The sequence below is a fragment of the Sceloporus undulatus genome, chromosome 1 (assembly GCF_019175285.1).
Source record: "Sceloporus undulatus isolate JIND9_A2432 ecotype Alabama chromosome 1, SceUnd_v1.1, whole genome shotgun sequence".
NCBI classification, from domain to species: Eukaryota; Metazoa; Chordata; class Lepidosauria; order Squamata; family Phrynosomatidae; genus Sceloporus; species Sceloporus undulatus.
In genome coordinates, this window is record NC_056522.1 from 240421950 (window position 1) to 240438514 (window position 16565).

At 40.3% G+C, this 16565-nt stretch overlaps 1 protein-coding gene across 1 annotated transcript in view; it reads right to left on the bottom strand.

The window, feature by feature from the left end:
* The window catches only part of SLC49A4 (solute carrier family 49 member 4), a 219250-nt gene that overhangs the window by 190871 nt on the left and 11814 nt on the right, over positions 1-16565 (bottom strand). The window contains 1 exon segment of the mRNA XM_042458620.1: positions 3821-3914. Coding sequence (XP_042314554.1) covers positions 3821-3914 — 94 coding nt within the window.

Consider the following 16565-nt stretch of genomic DNA (forward strand, 5'->3'; position numbering starts at 1 on the left):
GAGACACATGTAACTGTTTAGTATCCAGGAACTGATAAATGGAAGCATATTCCGTTTGTTACTGGGCAGAATATACATATATTCATCATGTCAAGTAGCCACTGACAGTTTGACCCTCAATGAATTTGGGTACTCTGGCAGCCATCGCTATTACTGCATTAATCATTGCCTTTTCTGTCTCCTAAACCTTCCATCACTCATTTCCAATGGATGACACCATGTTACAGTACTATGAGGTTCACTTTCTTCACACCATGCATAATTTTACACACTGCTAAAAAAATTTTCAAAGCTGAACAGCCCTAAATATTTTAACTTTTCCCTATAACAGGGAGCTGCTTCTGTCCCTTATCCCATGGAATAGTTACTCTTAAGCAGTAATTATTAAACCTACAAATGTCAAACCTCTTCTTTTAAAAGATAAAAATACAATGTGCCTTGAAAAATATTTCCTGAAAAGATTCCTTTCCACTTACATTCTTTTTTCAGAGCTGCTGAAATATATTTCATTATTGCTATTTTATTTTAGTCACAGGAGTCAGGCTACAGTTGACCTCAAAAGCCAGAGACTAAAACTCCAACTGTCAAATCTGCATGTGTAAATCTGATGTCTATTTTTTAAAAATTCCAGCAAAAATTGCTAAGAGACTTGGAACAAGCACTCTCTATTCCTTATTCTATCAAAAACCCACTTCAAATCCAAGCTTTTACATTCCATGGTTTAAAGTGCAAAATCAAGACTACACCTGAGTATTAAGGAAACAAAAATAATGACCGCAAGAGATTTATCTAACTTTAAAGGAGACTATAATGACAATGAAATTGTTAAAGATTTTCTGCATCTTGGCTCACTCAAAATGGAGAATGTAGTAAAGAAATCAGAGGAAATTGGAAGTAGATAAAATTCTCAAGTGTGACCATCTATCATTGAAACCCAAAGTCAAGATCATCCATGCCACTCCTTCACTGCTTCCGCTATCCAGCACTATCTCATAAGTGTGAAAGAAGAGTTCAAAAGCTTTTATAAAGTATTAACTCTAACTTCCTCATCACAAAAACCAGGAATTGTAATTTACTATAACTATGATTATCTTTGTAATAAATGGGCCTCCAGTCATTTGAGCACCTCTCAGACAACAAAGGGTTAAGCTGGGGTACATGCTAATTAGTAGTTACATCATAAACTGACTTAAGGCCCAATTGGCCAATCAGTTGAGCAGGACCAGGAGTTTCTAGACTGTTCCAACAGAGGGCTATAAAAGGCCTCTGAGACAATGTGATGTGTCTCTGTAGTGGAGCCTAGCTTCTTGGGAAAGTTACAGTGTTGGGCCTGTGGCAAGAAGGCAAGCCTCAGGGATGTGGTTTGAGCTAGGATAGGGGGCCAGCGCTTCACATCCAAAAAACCATCAGGGACTGCAGATTCCATCTCTGTATGAGTAGCTTAGGAATGTGTTAGTTAGAGCGTTTAGGTTTTGTCATTTTTATCTATTGGCTTGGCTGAAATGAACATCTTGTAACTATGCATACTGTACCTGCAAGGCCAGGAGGCCTTGCACGAATGATATCTTATTGTTCTGTCTAGTTAGAATAAATACTTTCTTTAAAAGTATCTGCTGTCTCCATACTCCTATACACGTGCCTTAGCTCGGCTGTTGCTTGCTTAGGTTAGCAAGGAATAGGAAAGTATAAGTCCTTAGCAAGTCCCAGTGTGTGTTAAGGGGAATTCATTACAAATTCACTGGGTGGTGGCAGCATGACTAGAGGATCTGTTGGGGCTAAGGGCCAAGAGCAGGGTGCTCTTTGGCCGCTTGGACCTCAGGGATCATCACAATCTTAAACAAGCCAGCTTCAGAAACTATGGTTTGGAACTAGCTTTTTAAAAACTAACATTAGTTAATCAGCCACAGTTTGTCACAGATCCTAGATAGCACAAAAACACCAAAACTCTTCCTAGTCGTGTAGATACAGTGTTAAGAGGAAAGCAAGTCCAGGAGGACATTTGCATTGAACCGTGATTTAGTACGATATCTGAATACTACCAGGACAGTCCAGAGTGGCCTCTGCACACCTATATGCAAAGACACAACTCTTTCGCTCCATTCCATTAATTCTAAGGGAACTGTTGTGATAATGAATTAATGACTGAGATCAGTAAATAGGGATGAACCAAATAAAGCTCATGTAAATAAAATAGAACTGGTCAATGCCAAAACTGATTTAAAATTCAGAATTTCCTGGAGTAGGTCGCAGTTCCCATATAAACTCAGTTTTGATATCTAGGGTTACTTCTCCATCGTATATTGTCCAGATAGCATTCATGATTTGTAGTGCACAGTGTAGGTTATAGAATTCAAACATATAGCTGTGTTAGTCTATAGAATTAGTATGTAGAGAGATATTGTAGCACCGTTGAGACTAACGAAAGAAAGAAGCTGGCAGTACGATAGTCTACGAAAGCTCATGCTGCCAACTTCTTTCTTCAGTTAGTCTCAAAGGTAGTGCAAGATCTTTCCACAATGTAGATTGTAATGAACAGTATACAGCAGCTGTTGCCATTCCTAGAAAAAGCCTATTTGGCCCCTGTGGCACATAACTCAGGTAGATCACAACCAAACTACTACAGTGCATTCTGTGTGGCTGCACTCAAAAATTTCAGATTGAAACAGTCAGACTGTTGATCAGATCTGCTTATTTGGAGCACGCAATTCCCTCATTGTAGCACATCTACTAGTTTGCCATTGTTTCAGGGCCAAATGAAAGTTTCAGATTTAAAAGACTAAATGGGGTGGGCTGGGAATAAGTCCTCCTATATGAATGTTCCCACTGGCATATTCTCTGAAAAAAGCTCTTCATGTCCTGTTACTACTAATACTGAAGTATTTCAGTAGCTGTTTGATGTATCTTGAAAGCATGCTCTACACATTTCCCCCAAATAATAGTTTTATAAAAATACATACATACATACACACAGAGAGTCTTTAAAAAGGAACTCTTGTTTCTTTCCCCCAAACTAGGAAAATCATGTTGTTATACTGCCATGTATTAGTTAGGACAGAGGGGGCAGGGAAGCAAGATTACTCACTACAAGAGATAAGAGCAACAATAATACACAGTGATGTTAGAATGATAATGTGTACAATCCAAATGAAGTACAGCGCACAGGTTTAGCTTTACAAGGAAGATAAGGCACAGGAAAATCAATGGGGGGTCCATGCGCTGCGCCGTAAGAGGGAGTGCGCCCCCATTGAAACAAATGGGGTTTGAGTGTACGTGTTTCTCCATATTCGGGAGAGCTGGACTGGATACCCCATGTATGGAAAGGGCCGACTGTAGCAGTAATTAGGAGATTAAGAGTGCATGCCAAATTCACACATCTGCCCATTCTGCCATCAATGCTGTTCTCCCTTCATGCCTTGCTTTAACTAGCTTCTACATATGAGTGAAGGTTACAAAGAAATTCTTAGCACTAGAAAGTCAAACAACAGGAAGATATGGAGTCTTACACAGTTAATGACTGATTAGAATGGGAGGCAGAAGCACTGCAGAACTAAACTGAGTTTAGGCTGGTTTTACCAATGTTTTTTTTTTTTAAAATATGTATTAGCAATTTCTTAGCAATGATCAGAACATTATCTGCATGACTACACAGTATGGCTTTGAAGTAACTTCTTTATATCTTCATCTGCTTAAACATGCACTATTTTGCATCTTATAAATTCTGCCTTTGTATTGATTGTTAAGACTTTGGTATCTTACTGATAAGATAACTTGAAACTTTCCCCCAACAAAGAACAAATAAATAAATGAAGAAATCTCTTACCATTTCCTTTTTTCTTCATCTGATACAGGTACACATCTCAAGCCAGCTCCTACCACCATGAGGGCTGATGTTAACAGCACAGTTACTCTTAGGCCTAGCAAGAAAAGGTTAAATTATTAGAAGAAGAGGTACAATATACTAAGAGATTATGTACTGAGCCGAAACTATTATCTCAGAACCCAATCCAGAACTACTCTTTGTACATAAAATACTTAGAAACTTGGGCCTGGTCCAGATGGGCGTGATAAGACGCCCTCGTCACGTGCAAGGGGTGGTGCTTCTCGATGCCCCTCACACATGACGAGGGCATCAAAACGGCAGCACCCTGTACAGATGGGTGCCACCATCATTACGTGACGGACGCCTAGCGTCCGCACATTGCAGCGCCATTATGACATCACGAGTGTGCCATTGGTGCACTGCGGTGTCATAACCGTGCCGCAATAAGAACCCACTTTTTGTGGGTTCTTTTTGGTCTGCGGGGAAGTCCCGCGGTCTGGAGGTTGCGGCATCCCCGCAGACCAAAGCTAGTTGCTGGGAGACTGTCCTTTTTGGATGGTCTGTCCCACCCCTTTCTTAGGTAAACCAATTTCCCTGCTCAGTTTGAAGGAGAAGGAAGCATCACATGCGTTCCCCACACAGAACGCTCCTCTGAAAGGCAAAAAGGAAAGAGCAGTAAGGGAAAGAAATGTGTTGAAATGACATCTAAACTAAAGGGCTAGAATAAGAAATATATGCATATGTGGTTATTATGTGTTTTATTTTATTTTGTTCTGTTAAATTTTGTTATGTTACATTCCTTTCAATTAAAAAGAGGGGAAAGGGGGAAAGGTCTGTTTACACATCATCATAAGAATCACAGCGGCAAGGAATAACTGGATGAACCAGGAAAACTACAGTCTGCCCTTTCTTATGCGGGGGATCCGTTCCGGACTCCCCCATGTAAAAGGAATTCCGCCTACGCTCAAGCCCCATTTAAATGAATGGGGCTCGTGCATGTGTTGGCACAGTGGTGTGCGCCCCATTATTCCCTATGGGACGTGACGCCCCTTCTCCCAGCGTGGGTTTCAGCATATGCTGAAAGCTGCGTAAAGTGTGCCAGTGTATGACGTGGACACACTGTATATTCAAGGGACTTACAAAATTTCTCAGTATTTGGTCTCAGAAGATAATGTGCATTTCCCTCCTTTTCTGAAACAGTTTCTTCCTTCTGTTTGTTTTTTAAAATGTCATATTAAATATAATCTGGAAAAAATTATTTCTTCACTTGAAAAATTTGCTTATTTGACAATACTACAAATAATAAGATTATGGTGTTCAGATCCAATTGACAGGTGCTGTGTCTAGCATTTTAAAATGTCTTTTTAATGATTTCTGTATCTTCTGGTATCTGCTATCGAAGATGAGATGTAGGTGAATAAAGAACAGATTCATTAAGCCTGCTTTAATTTCATTTTAATAAATAAGTTACTATATTTCTCAGGACTGAGAAATTCCGCAAGCATCTATATATAGATTTAATTTCCTTTCATTTCCTGTAAACACCCACACAAACAGTTATGCCTCCTAGGTAGCAATTCCCAGCAAACAATCATAAATGCATCTTAGTAAAGAGTACACTGCCACATCTCCTTGAGGAAGCAAGAAATCTTCAATTGATAGTATCTTTGAGGGGGGGGGGGTTAAATCCTGTTGTTGTTGTTGTGTGCCTTCAGGTTGTTCCTGACTTATGGCTACCCTAAGGCGAACCTATCATGGGGGTTTCTTAGCAAGACTTGCTCAGAAGAAGTTTGCCATTGCCTTCCTCTGAGGCTGAGAGTATGTGCCTTGCCTAAGGTCACCCAGTGGGATTCATGGCTGAACAAGGAATCCGATCCTAATCTACAGAATCATAGTCCAACACCCAAGCCACTATGCCATGATAGCTCTCTGAAAAAACATCCTCCACCTTCCTCTCAGCTCCTCTTTATATGAAATGAGACTGAGACTGGCATGAAAAGCCAGTATCTAGTTGGCTTGGGGGTGTGACTTATGCTCAACGCACACACACACCCCCAACATGCCCAGAAGCAGGCTTTGGGGCACTCCCGCGGCATGCCATTTACAGGTCGCATGAGTGCAATAAAGCCACTGTGGGGCAGGAAAAGCCAACTGTTTGCCGGCTCAAAAAGGAATGTCATTTTCTCTGGTGTAGTCTGTTCTGCCCCTGAATACTTAGGTCCAAAATACACTGCAGAAATAATCCAGTTTGGGACCACTTTAACTGGCCTAGCTCAGTGCTAGGGAATCCTGGGAACTGTAGTTTGTTGTGGCACCATAGCTCTCTGGCAGAGAAAGCTACATGTCTCACGAAACTACAGTTCCTAGAATTCCCTAGCACTGAGCCAGGGCAGTTAAAGCAGTCTCCCCAGACTTCCTTGTTCTTTTCTCTGGATTATAATTTGTCCATGCAAGTGGCCTTACTTTAGCAAACCAGGCCAGTATTTCCAGATTCTTCTGTTTCTTAAAACACATCATTTGCATTACTCTAAAGTCCATGGACAGCTACCTAGGATGGTCATCAATCAATCAATTTTATTTATGGTCTTTGACCAAAGTATCTCAAAAATATATTAATATATGGTCATCAATTCTATGTTGATGTAAATCCGGGAAGGGTTTTATTTCATTTTCAGTATTTAGAAAATATTTAGATTTAGATTCTAGCACCACATATTCTGTCAAGCCTATCTCTACGTCTGATTGTTTGCTTGTATGTTTCAGTCAAAGGAGGAATTCTCAGGAATTTAAATTGATTCCACAAGGCAGACCAAAAAAAACTTGCGTATAACGATGTGCAATTTGCTTATTACCGTCTGGGAAACACATAGCTATGGTTCAAAATTCAGAAACACACCATCAGCTTGCACATTCTTTGCTTCATCTGCTCATGCTTGAATTTCATCTTCTCATGTTTTGAGGTAATTATAATGTTATCGTTGGGGGGATGCTTTGCATCTCAAGTCAAAAGGTCCCAGTTACATATGGGTTCAGCATTTGTCATTTTACAACGATTGAATCCCAAACCATTTTCCAACCACTTTTAAAAGTGGTTTACAATTACAAATGAAAGAAAGAGGAATTCTCTATCTCGTAAAGAAAAGGGGGAGGGTGGAATCTATCAGGTGCTCTCTGATTCCAACCATTAACTCGACTAGTGAAATGTTATGTTTAATGGGGAGCAGGTGTTGTAAAGAGAGCTACTTCCATACACTAATTGGGGGTGGGGAGGGGATCACAACAGAATTATTCAAAAAGAATCCCTTTCCATAGTATTTTTTTTTCATAACAGTCTTCCTGAATACATTACAGAACACTTCACAGTTCATGTAAGGGAAATGCCTATGACAAAGCCAACTCTGCCATTTTACTAGCAAAGAGATCTTGTACTTCAGAGCTGGTGAATGAGTAAATTTGAGATTTTAACCATGCCATCTGACACACACACACACACACACACACACACACAGAGGTGTAATCCAACTCAGACTTCTACTCCCTGCTTCCCCCTACTTTCACAACATTACCTCTTTGTGTAAGAAGAATAGAAATGCAAAACCTGTGGTTACAAATGAGGTGACAATGTCATTTTGGCATTTTCTATTGCTATTCCTCACACAAAGCCTGCTTAATACTGTAGATCTCTGTCCCTGGACCATCCACCTTCATGCATTTGGGAAGTTCACTCAAGTCTACGAAAGCTCATGCTACAGAAAAGAGGAAACCTTTAAAGTAACAAGGTTTGGCTACCAGTCCTGAAAGATAGCAAGATAAAGACCAACAAATGCAAATGAGAGAAATCTCCCAGCAGACAATGACACTACAATCAAGCGACACATCCTCTTTTGCAGACCCTCCCACCCGAGGCCTGCCATTAGCAACAAAACAAACACGCAAATCTCTCCTGCCTTTCCAGTCACACATACAGTTGGCGCTCGCCTTATCGCGGGGATCCTTCCGGATCCGCGCATAGGCAAATCCGTGTTGGGAATATGGGTTCTTCCTTGAGATGTTCAGAACTCAGGAAGGAGAAGCAGATTAGTTAGTCTGCTAGCAGAGTTCCCACAAGCAAAGAGTGAGCAAGCAGGAAACTAGTTTAACTAGCTCCACACCTTTCTCGCCAGCCCCCAGTGTCCCCAAAAAACCACACAGTAACTTGGTTCAAAGTGAAAAAGAAAATAAGTTACTTACAAAATCATGTGTACAAACCAGTACACACAGGCACAGATTCATGTTGCAGGAAAAATTCAGGTAGAAAAACGTCCCTCCATGCATCTGCAAAGGAAAGTTAGTCTCTCAGCAATCATCCATCTCCACTTGGGAGATGTTGATCAATCAGACATCGGTAAGGTAAGGGCGATGGGGTCTTCTTCACCCAAGAACAAGAAAGGTAATAAAGTTCCTCATGGTAACAGGAATGATAGTGGAAGTGAGGAGGGGTTGTTAGTAAGCATAAACTAACCCATTGACATGCATCTCCAGAAAAGATCTTGGCCTAAAAGGCATCATAAGATATAGTACTAGAAGACTTAGCATGCGATTGCTATATCCCAACATCACGCCATGCTCAAGCCCCATTGGAAACAATGGGCTCGTGCACGCGGCGCGGCAGTGCGATGGGGCCGCAATGGGTGCGCCGCCCATTCATTGAATGGGATGCGTCACCTCTTCCACCCCGCTGTGCACCCCGCGGCTTGAGTGCGTAAGCTCAAGTCCACTTAAAGTGCCGCTCGCGTATGACGCGGCCGTGCTGTTATATTACCCAAGTCCTTTCCAGACAACATTCTCTGAAGATGCCAGCCACAGATGCTGGCTAAACGTCAGGAAGAAACTCTTTTAGAACATGGCCACATAGTCTGTAAAACCCACAAAAAACTCATGCTACCATTTCTTTCTTTCACATAGTCTGAAGGGTGCTCTAAGATCCCTTTGCATACTGATGTCTCTGTATTAACATACAATGCAAAACTACAATGCAAAACATTTATAAGCACTGTGCCCTTTCCCCCCTTTAATCAACCATACTTCGCACTCCTTAGATACACATCACAGGGGATCGTAGCATATAAAACATGCAATGGCTTATTGAAATTTCTTCCAAACTACAAATTAGTTTAAGTACTATAAATCTTCTCATTATTCCAAACAGCATGTTTCTTTGCATGGGTGATGGAAGCTGAACTAACAGTATATATCGCAAACCAAAATACTAATTCAGAACAACTTTATATTTTCAGCCAATTCTACACTTCCAGTCTCTTAACTTTATAACCATTCTGGTCTGCAGACATAAGAATATATCCACTTTAGACATATTAATTAAATATTATCTCTGTTTTTGGAAATCGGTAACACATTGGGAAAGGAGGGGCAGTACAGGAACAACTAGAACAAGTAAGGCAAAGAAACTATGTTTATCTTTACTGCCAATCTGTCAAGTTACATCACTTCTCTGGTTTTATTCTCTCTTCTGTACTTTGATATTTTACTGTTGTGAAGACTGTAAAAACTGGTAAAGGGGCGAGTGATAACTAGTGGAAAAAGAAGCATTCCTTCAGGGTTTTTTGTTTGTTTGTTTGTTTCTTGAAGTTCTAAATAATCTTCTGTAAAAATAAGACTTTACAGCTTCAACCTGTAACTATGAGTAAGTCAACACACCTAACTTTGTGCAAAGGAACACCCATCTTTCTTGTTAGAATTGCTGAAGCAATTAAGACACATAGATTGGTTCATCAGGGCTTGTTTCCCCAAAACAGTACATGTGATGACCACACCTATGTACAACAGTTAGCGATTTCAATGTAGTATAACAACACCCTCAATGTAATGTGGGTATGCTTTATGTTAAGACTAAATACAGTATACCTAAACTATCCATATTATTTTCCATTCAGTTCAACCATTAGAACTTGGAGCAAACAAATCTATTATAAAATGGAATTCTTCACCCCAGAATACCCAAAAAGGTAGTACACAAATACTATAGGAACCGCTTTGTAAATGCTGGTTATGACAGAATTTGGTTAATGTCAATCATGGATACTGGGATTATAGGTATAATACCTTCCCAGAGTGCTATACCTGGTGACAAGATCTACACAAAACAATTACTCAAGAATTAGATTTTTTTTTTGCCATCTTCAATGCTTTAAATTCTTGACTTTTACTTGCACTTTTACAGTACCTTGTTTTAGTTTTGTACACTGCCAGGTGACAGCTGATAAAAAAGTTGTACACATACACACACACATTGTATATACACTTGTCCCTTGGTATCCACAGACTTGCCATTCGCAGTTTTGATCATTCGCAGATGGCAAGTCCTCCCTTCCTCCCGCTCTTCCTTCCTTCCCTCCCTCCCTCTTCCCCCCAGCGCCAGGGTGGCTGGGGCCTGTAATCCATGCCGGCCACATGGGGACTCACTTTCCCAGCAGCGCTTGGGGCCCAATTGGCTGCAGCAGAGGGGGTGGGGCGTGCACATGCAGGGCCCCAAGCAGCCCGCCATTCGGGACAATGGGTCTTGAATGTCTGTAACATTTTGGATTCACGGGGGGGGGGGGGAGGAACGAATCACCCGTGAATCCGGAGGGACCACTGTACTCATGTATAAAGTGAGAAATTAACTCAAAAAATTTAAGTTGACTTATCCATGGGTCAATTTGAGTACTGTACTTTGAACCTTATAAAAAAGGAACCATCCCCTGCTGAAAAGCAAGAATGTAATCTGTCACGGAATCACTGACTCCCTTCTGCTCTTTCATCCATCTAGCCTTTAGTGTGAGCGCAAACAGTTATGCCTGCTGGAATTTTGTAATTTCTTTGGCATTGTTGTCTTTTGCTTCATCCTTTAGATCCTTTGTTATATGTCCCTAGGTTTTACCCTCAACTTATCCATGAGTCATATCAAAATCCATAATTCTGGCCCCAAAACCTGCCCTCGACTTATGCATGAGGTCGACTTATAGTCAAATATATACGGTATATATAATTTTAAACAGAGGGACCACAGCTATTCCAACAAGGGGAAGAAGCATCCATACCTACTGAACGTCATTTTATAATCAACTTGAAGAAGAGCCTAACATGGAGACCACACGTATCATCTATCTATCTATCTATCTATCTATCTATCTATCTATCTAAATCCAAATATTTCAAATCCACTGCAAACCCAGGCTAACGTGGAGCCCACATTTAATATCTAATCACAGTGTTGTAAATATATATATATTTCATTTAAATAATGCAACGCAACCAATTTGTTAACAGTTTCAAATGGGCTCATTCAAAGATCCAGTGATGGGATAATTCATCATATCCTTTACTCATGTGTAGACAATTACACAGAGGGCCACACTGGCCTGATTTACCACTCCCAACATGATGCAACATCACTTCCAGGTGCCATTAGGACCAGTTTTTCATTTATTTTTAGATTTTCATTTGTGTTTGGGGGAGATTTTGAGGGCTTTGGCTACTGTGGTTTAGGAATGTTTTGAGCAGTTTGGGGGAAATAAGTGCCCAAAAATTAAACCTGATTTTTAAAAAAAATAATTTTGGGAGACTTCTGAAGCCCTTCAGGGGATACCCTTAGGGCTCCCATGATCCACTTTGCCCAACCCAATATAAAAATAAATAAAATGGGACAATAAAAACAAGGGAGGGATAAAACAACTTGATCAAGTTTATTTACCCTCGGTACTGGAAATGATTCCCACTTATGTTTATTTCCACACAGATTGAGTAACATTCCCCTCAGCCACAGTTTCAAATCTCATGGCATTACTTCTGCATCAGGACTTAGGCATATCTCTCCCATATGAGGTATTCCTGGTATACTCCATTCAAAGTCTACCCAATGTAACCTCTAAGCTAGATGTAAAGCTATTCCCCTATGCACACCATACACTATAGGAGTTGCCTGGCTGACTGCTATATTTCACAATTTCACAACATCTGCAATCACAGAGTAAAAGCAGCCGTTCTAAATAGTTGTTTTGACAACAAATGCCTCAGGTCAATTTGCTATTTGGGAGCATAGCTCGAACTATAAAATTTCCCATCATTTTGATTAGTTTCTGATTAGTAGCTCATTCCAGCTTCACACACTCTATTGGGAGAACATGTTCACTCTGATGGTGGCTAATAAAGCAATTTTTCTAAATCAATGGCTCTCAAGGCGCCAATATGCCTTAGGGGAGGGAGAAGAAGATCCCTCCCTATCCCAGTGTTATTTATTGAGCAAATAATTGGTCATGACGGAAGTTAACTGGGCCAGGAAATAATGCTTCTGTTCCTCCACCTCATCACCTACCCAGAAGGTTCTGCATTTAGTTTGCTGATTGTTCATGCTGGGACTAAAAGTAACAACATACTGACCCTTGGATATTTTTCCTTCCTTGAAGTCCATCCTGACTTCAGGATGGATAAAATGATGCATAAATTTTTTCATCTTCAAGATCATAAGACCTTGAATAAGTCTAATAAACCATCTTTATTCTTCTTCCTTTAGTTAAGTGCAATTTGGGATTTAATAGATGAAGCATTTCTGTACTTAGCAGTACCAGTAACACTTTTTGTTTAGACATACTTCATTCTTTTCTGGTATTTCCATCTACGATCAATAATAATATACATATAACCATATAATTATCAACTGGTGAAGATGATCAGTAACTTTGTGAAATTAGTTGTCCACTGAAATAGCTAATTATTAATTTACTGCATTCACAAATAATTGTAATTTACCTAACCTAACCTTCTCTGAAATACACTTCCTGTTGGACTGTTCAAGCTGTTATCTTTTTACTTATATGGGGGGGGGGTGTCACTGAATATAGTGAGGCTAACATAAAGAGCATCGTAATGTCACATTATAATGTGCTTGCTCAATAATAGCTTTGTTTGCTCAGTTATATACCCATTATGGCACTATCTTTCTGTGGTGGTGGGATTGAGTACTTTGTGATGCAAAAGGCTAAGATGACAGCAACCCATGATGTTGCTAAGGCCTCTCATGCCAGACAGGCTTTTGCTGAGGACCCAAACTTAATTTGACAAATGTGGGCAGCAGCAGTGGGGCGGCACTGTAGGAGGCTCTCTAAAACACCTGCAGTGGCACCATAGCTTAGTACTGTGCAGAATAAGGTAATCCTAAACTAATCCTGGAGATTTTTACCTTGAAAATCAATCATGAGACAAGTCCTAAATGAAACAAGAGATAGTGTCAGAAGATGAGACTCCCAGGTCAGAAGGCACTCAACAAACTACTGGGGATGAGGGCAAATATGATTAGCATTGGACTCAAGCTGAAAGTGCATTCATCACTGACATACTCAGATATGAAAAGAAAGTCCTACACAGTACACAACATATTACAGGATCATAGAACATGAGAAGCACGAATCAGGGAAGATAGACATTATAAAATAAGAAATGAAAGGTATGAACACTGAAATACTTGGACAGAGAGAGTTAAAGTGGACAGAAATGGGACATTTTGCATCAGAATCAGATAATTACACAGTGTTTTACTCAAGAAATTAAAATCTAAGAAGAAATGGGGTCCCATTTTGAAAGCACTTTCCCACAGATGCTGAATTAGGTTTAAACTCAAACATTGCAAAAGTAAGGAAAAAAGGAATCAAACAGAATTCCTTTTATGGCTATTTGTTAAGAGTTTTGAGGAAGTTGAAACAAACCTTGCAAAGGATGAACCAAACATTCACAATTGCTTTGAGAACACACCAATATCTGCACTCACACCATTACTTCTCTCTCTCCGTGTGTGTGTGTGTGTGTGAGAGAGAGAGAGAGAGAGAGAGAGAGAAACTTGTCAGGAAAACCTTATGAAACGTTCGCCCGAGGGTTGCCATAAATTGGAAATACTTGAAGGCACGCAACAACAACAGCAACAAGCACTGCACCCAAGATGTCTTAGAATCATAGAATCGTAGAATCATAGAGTTGGAAGAGACCACAAGGGCCATCCAGTCCAACCCCATGATTCAGGAACTCTCAATCAAAGCATCGCCAACACATGACCATCAAGCCTGTTTAAAGACCTCCAGGGAAGGAGACTCCACCACACTCAGAGGGAGTGTGTTCCACTGTCAAATAGCCCTTACTCTCAGGAAGTTCTTCCTAATGTTGAGGTGGAATCTCTTTTCCTGGAGCTTGCATCCATTGTTCCGGGTCCTGTTCTCTGGAGCAGCAGAAAACAAACTACAGTGGTACCCCGGGTTACGAAATTAATTCGTTCCGCCGCCGCTTTCGTAACCCGGAATACTTCGCAAGCCGAAAAACCCATAGGCGCTAATGGGGAAAAGCCGCGATTTCGTGTGAAATAGCGCCGAAAAGCACCAAAATTTTCTTCGTAACCCGAAATAACCTTCGTAACCCGGAACAGTTATTTCCTATGGGATTTTTTCGTATCCCGGAAATTTCGTAACGTGGGTATTTCGTATCCCGGGGTACCACTGTAGCTCCCTCCTCAATATGACATCCCTTCAAATATTTAAACAGGGCTATCATATCACCTCTTAATCTTCTCTTCTCCAGGCTAAACATCCCCAGCTCCCTAAGTCGTTCCTCATAGGGCATGGTTTCCAGACCCTTCACCATTTTAGTCGCCCTCCTTTGGACACGCTCCAGTTTCTCAATGTCCTTTCTGAATTGTGGTGCCCAGAACTTCCTATATGCAAAAAGACACTATTTGAATCAGCATTGACACATGCATAGTTAGCATCATAGTTACTCTCTCACACTCTAATTATATATAGCCACATGTAAATGTAATATCAAGTGGAAAAAATAAGATGCCAAACAAACTTCAGCAAGGAAGAGACATAAAAACTCAAAATTTAACTACTTCTTTAACTGCTTCATAAGAAACTTGACTTTAGTCCCAGTTTGGGGGTATGATATAAATAAATAAACAATAATACAGTAGTAACAACTCACTCTAATTTCCTGCAGAAGAGCATTTCTACAGTTTACAGCTAGTACATCAACGACAACCATTCCTGGAGATACCTAATCTGGCTACATTGGCACATGTCTTGTTTTGTCTTTACTAGGGTAATGAGTTCTATGTATGGCTGCCCTTGGAGAGTGTTCAGAAACTTAACTGGTCCAAAAAATGTCACCCCGATCATTTACTGGGGCAGACTTCAGGAAGCATACAGCTTCCTTGTTACAGCAGCTCCACTGGTTGCCAGTCTATTTCCAGGCACAATTCAAAGTGCTGGTTATGCCTTCTAAAGTACAATATGGGTTGGGTCCAGACTATCTGAAGGGCCATATCTTTCTATGCCAGCCTGCTTGAGCTCTATGATCTTTTGGGAATGCCCTTCTCCCATCATCTTCCCAGGAGCATTACATGGAAGCAAGAGAGAGGATCATCTCAGTAGCTGCTCCCAGACTTGGAAAGCCTTACTTGGGAAACCAAGGTGATTCTCTCTTTGAGCTGAAACTGACGGCCCTGAACGCCGGCTTTTTGCAGGCATAAAAAGAAGCGGTAAAATGCTTTCAGCACTCATGCAGCATATAAGCTGCCCATTGGGTGGAAGGCATGATGCTGGCTTGGAGGTGGCATCAAAGCGATTAGCATCTGACACCACCCAAGCCAGTGCAAATGGGCAGTCTGTTTTGTCCCTTTGTTGTCTTTCCAGTTGAAGATGAAAACTTTTCTAATCCAACAGGCTTTTAGACACTGACTGCAATAGACTTTTATTTGTATGCTGTCTTGTTGGTTTTTAAATGGTTTTAATTATATAGATTGTTCAACTGCATTTTAATATAACCTTTATCCATTTTACTGTGATTTTGTATGCCTTTTAATCTGTATTGGTTTATTGTAAACAACCCTGAACTGCAGAATTGGAGAACAGGTGGGATATACATGAATGAAATAATTCAATGTGGCTTACATTTGAACAGACACGATAACATTGTAAATATTTCATTTTAAAACACTGCAATTCATTCTGGGGCATCAAAAAATAAGCCAACCAAAGGGTGTAAACTTAAAAGGACACAATGTGACTTGTTATTTCTATAGGATGCAGAGGAATCTCCTGTTAAAACAGTTATGCTGAGCAAATATTCTAATTTTAATTATAACTTGTATATCCAGTAACCAGCTGAATCCTTCTATTTTTTTTTTAATTGTCATTTACTTTCTGAAAAGCAGCACTGGCCCATTGTTAATTTTCTTGTTTCATTATTGGCAAGACTATCATACTCTGGGCATATCATTACACGACATGACTCACTGAAAAGATTCAGATGCTTGGTAAAGTGGAAGGCAGTGAGAGAGAAAGAAAGACCATATTACACATTGCTGGCTTCAATAAAAGACACCACACCTCTCTATTGCAAGACCTGCACAGAGCTTGTGATGACTGGAACTCCTGGAAGGTCTTTCATTCATAGGTTGAAGCCAACTTGATGACGAAAAGCAAAAAAAATATTGACAGAATCTTAAAATGTTAAAGATTTTGTCAAGTTCTAGACCACTTTTCTACTTAAGTTCACAACCAGGTATTTCTATGCTTTAATGCTCTAAGCTTCAAAATCTTCTTCCTTGTCTAAATTCCCCATTGTCTTATGTATATGTGCATCTTCAAGGCACCTGTTGACTTAGGTCAACCCCTGCTACAAGCAGTACTGTACATAGATTGCCCATATATGGGCAATACAGACA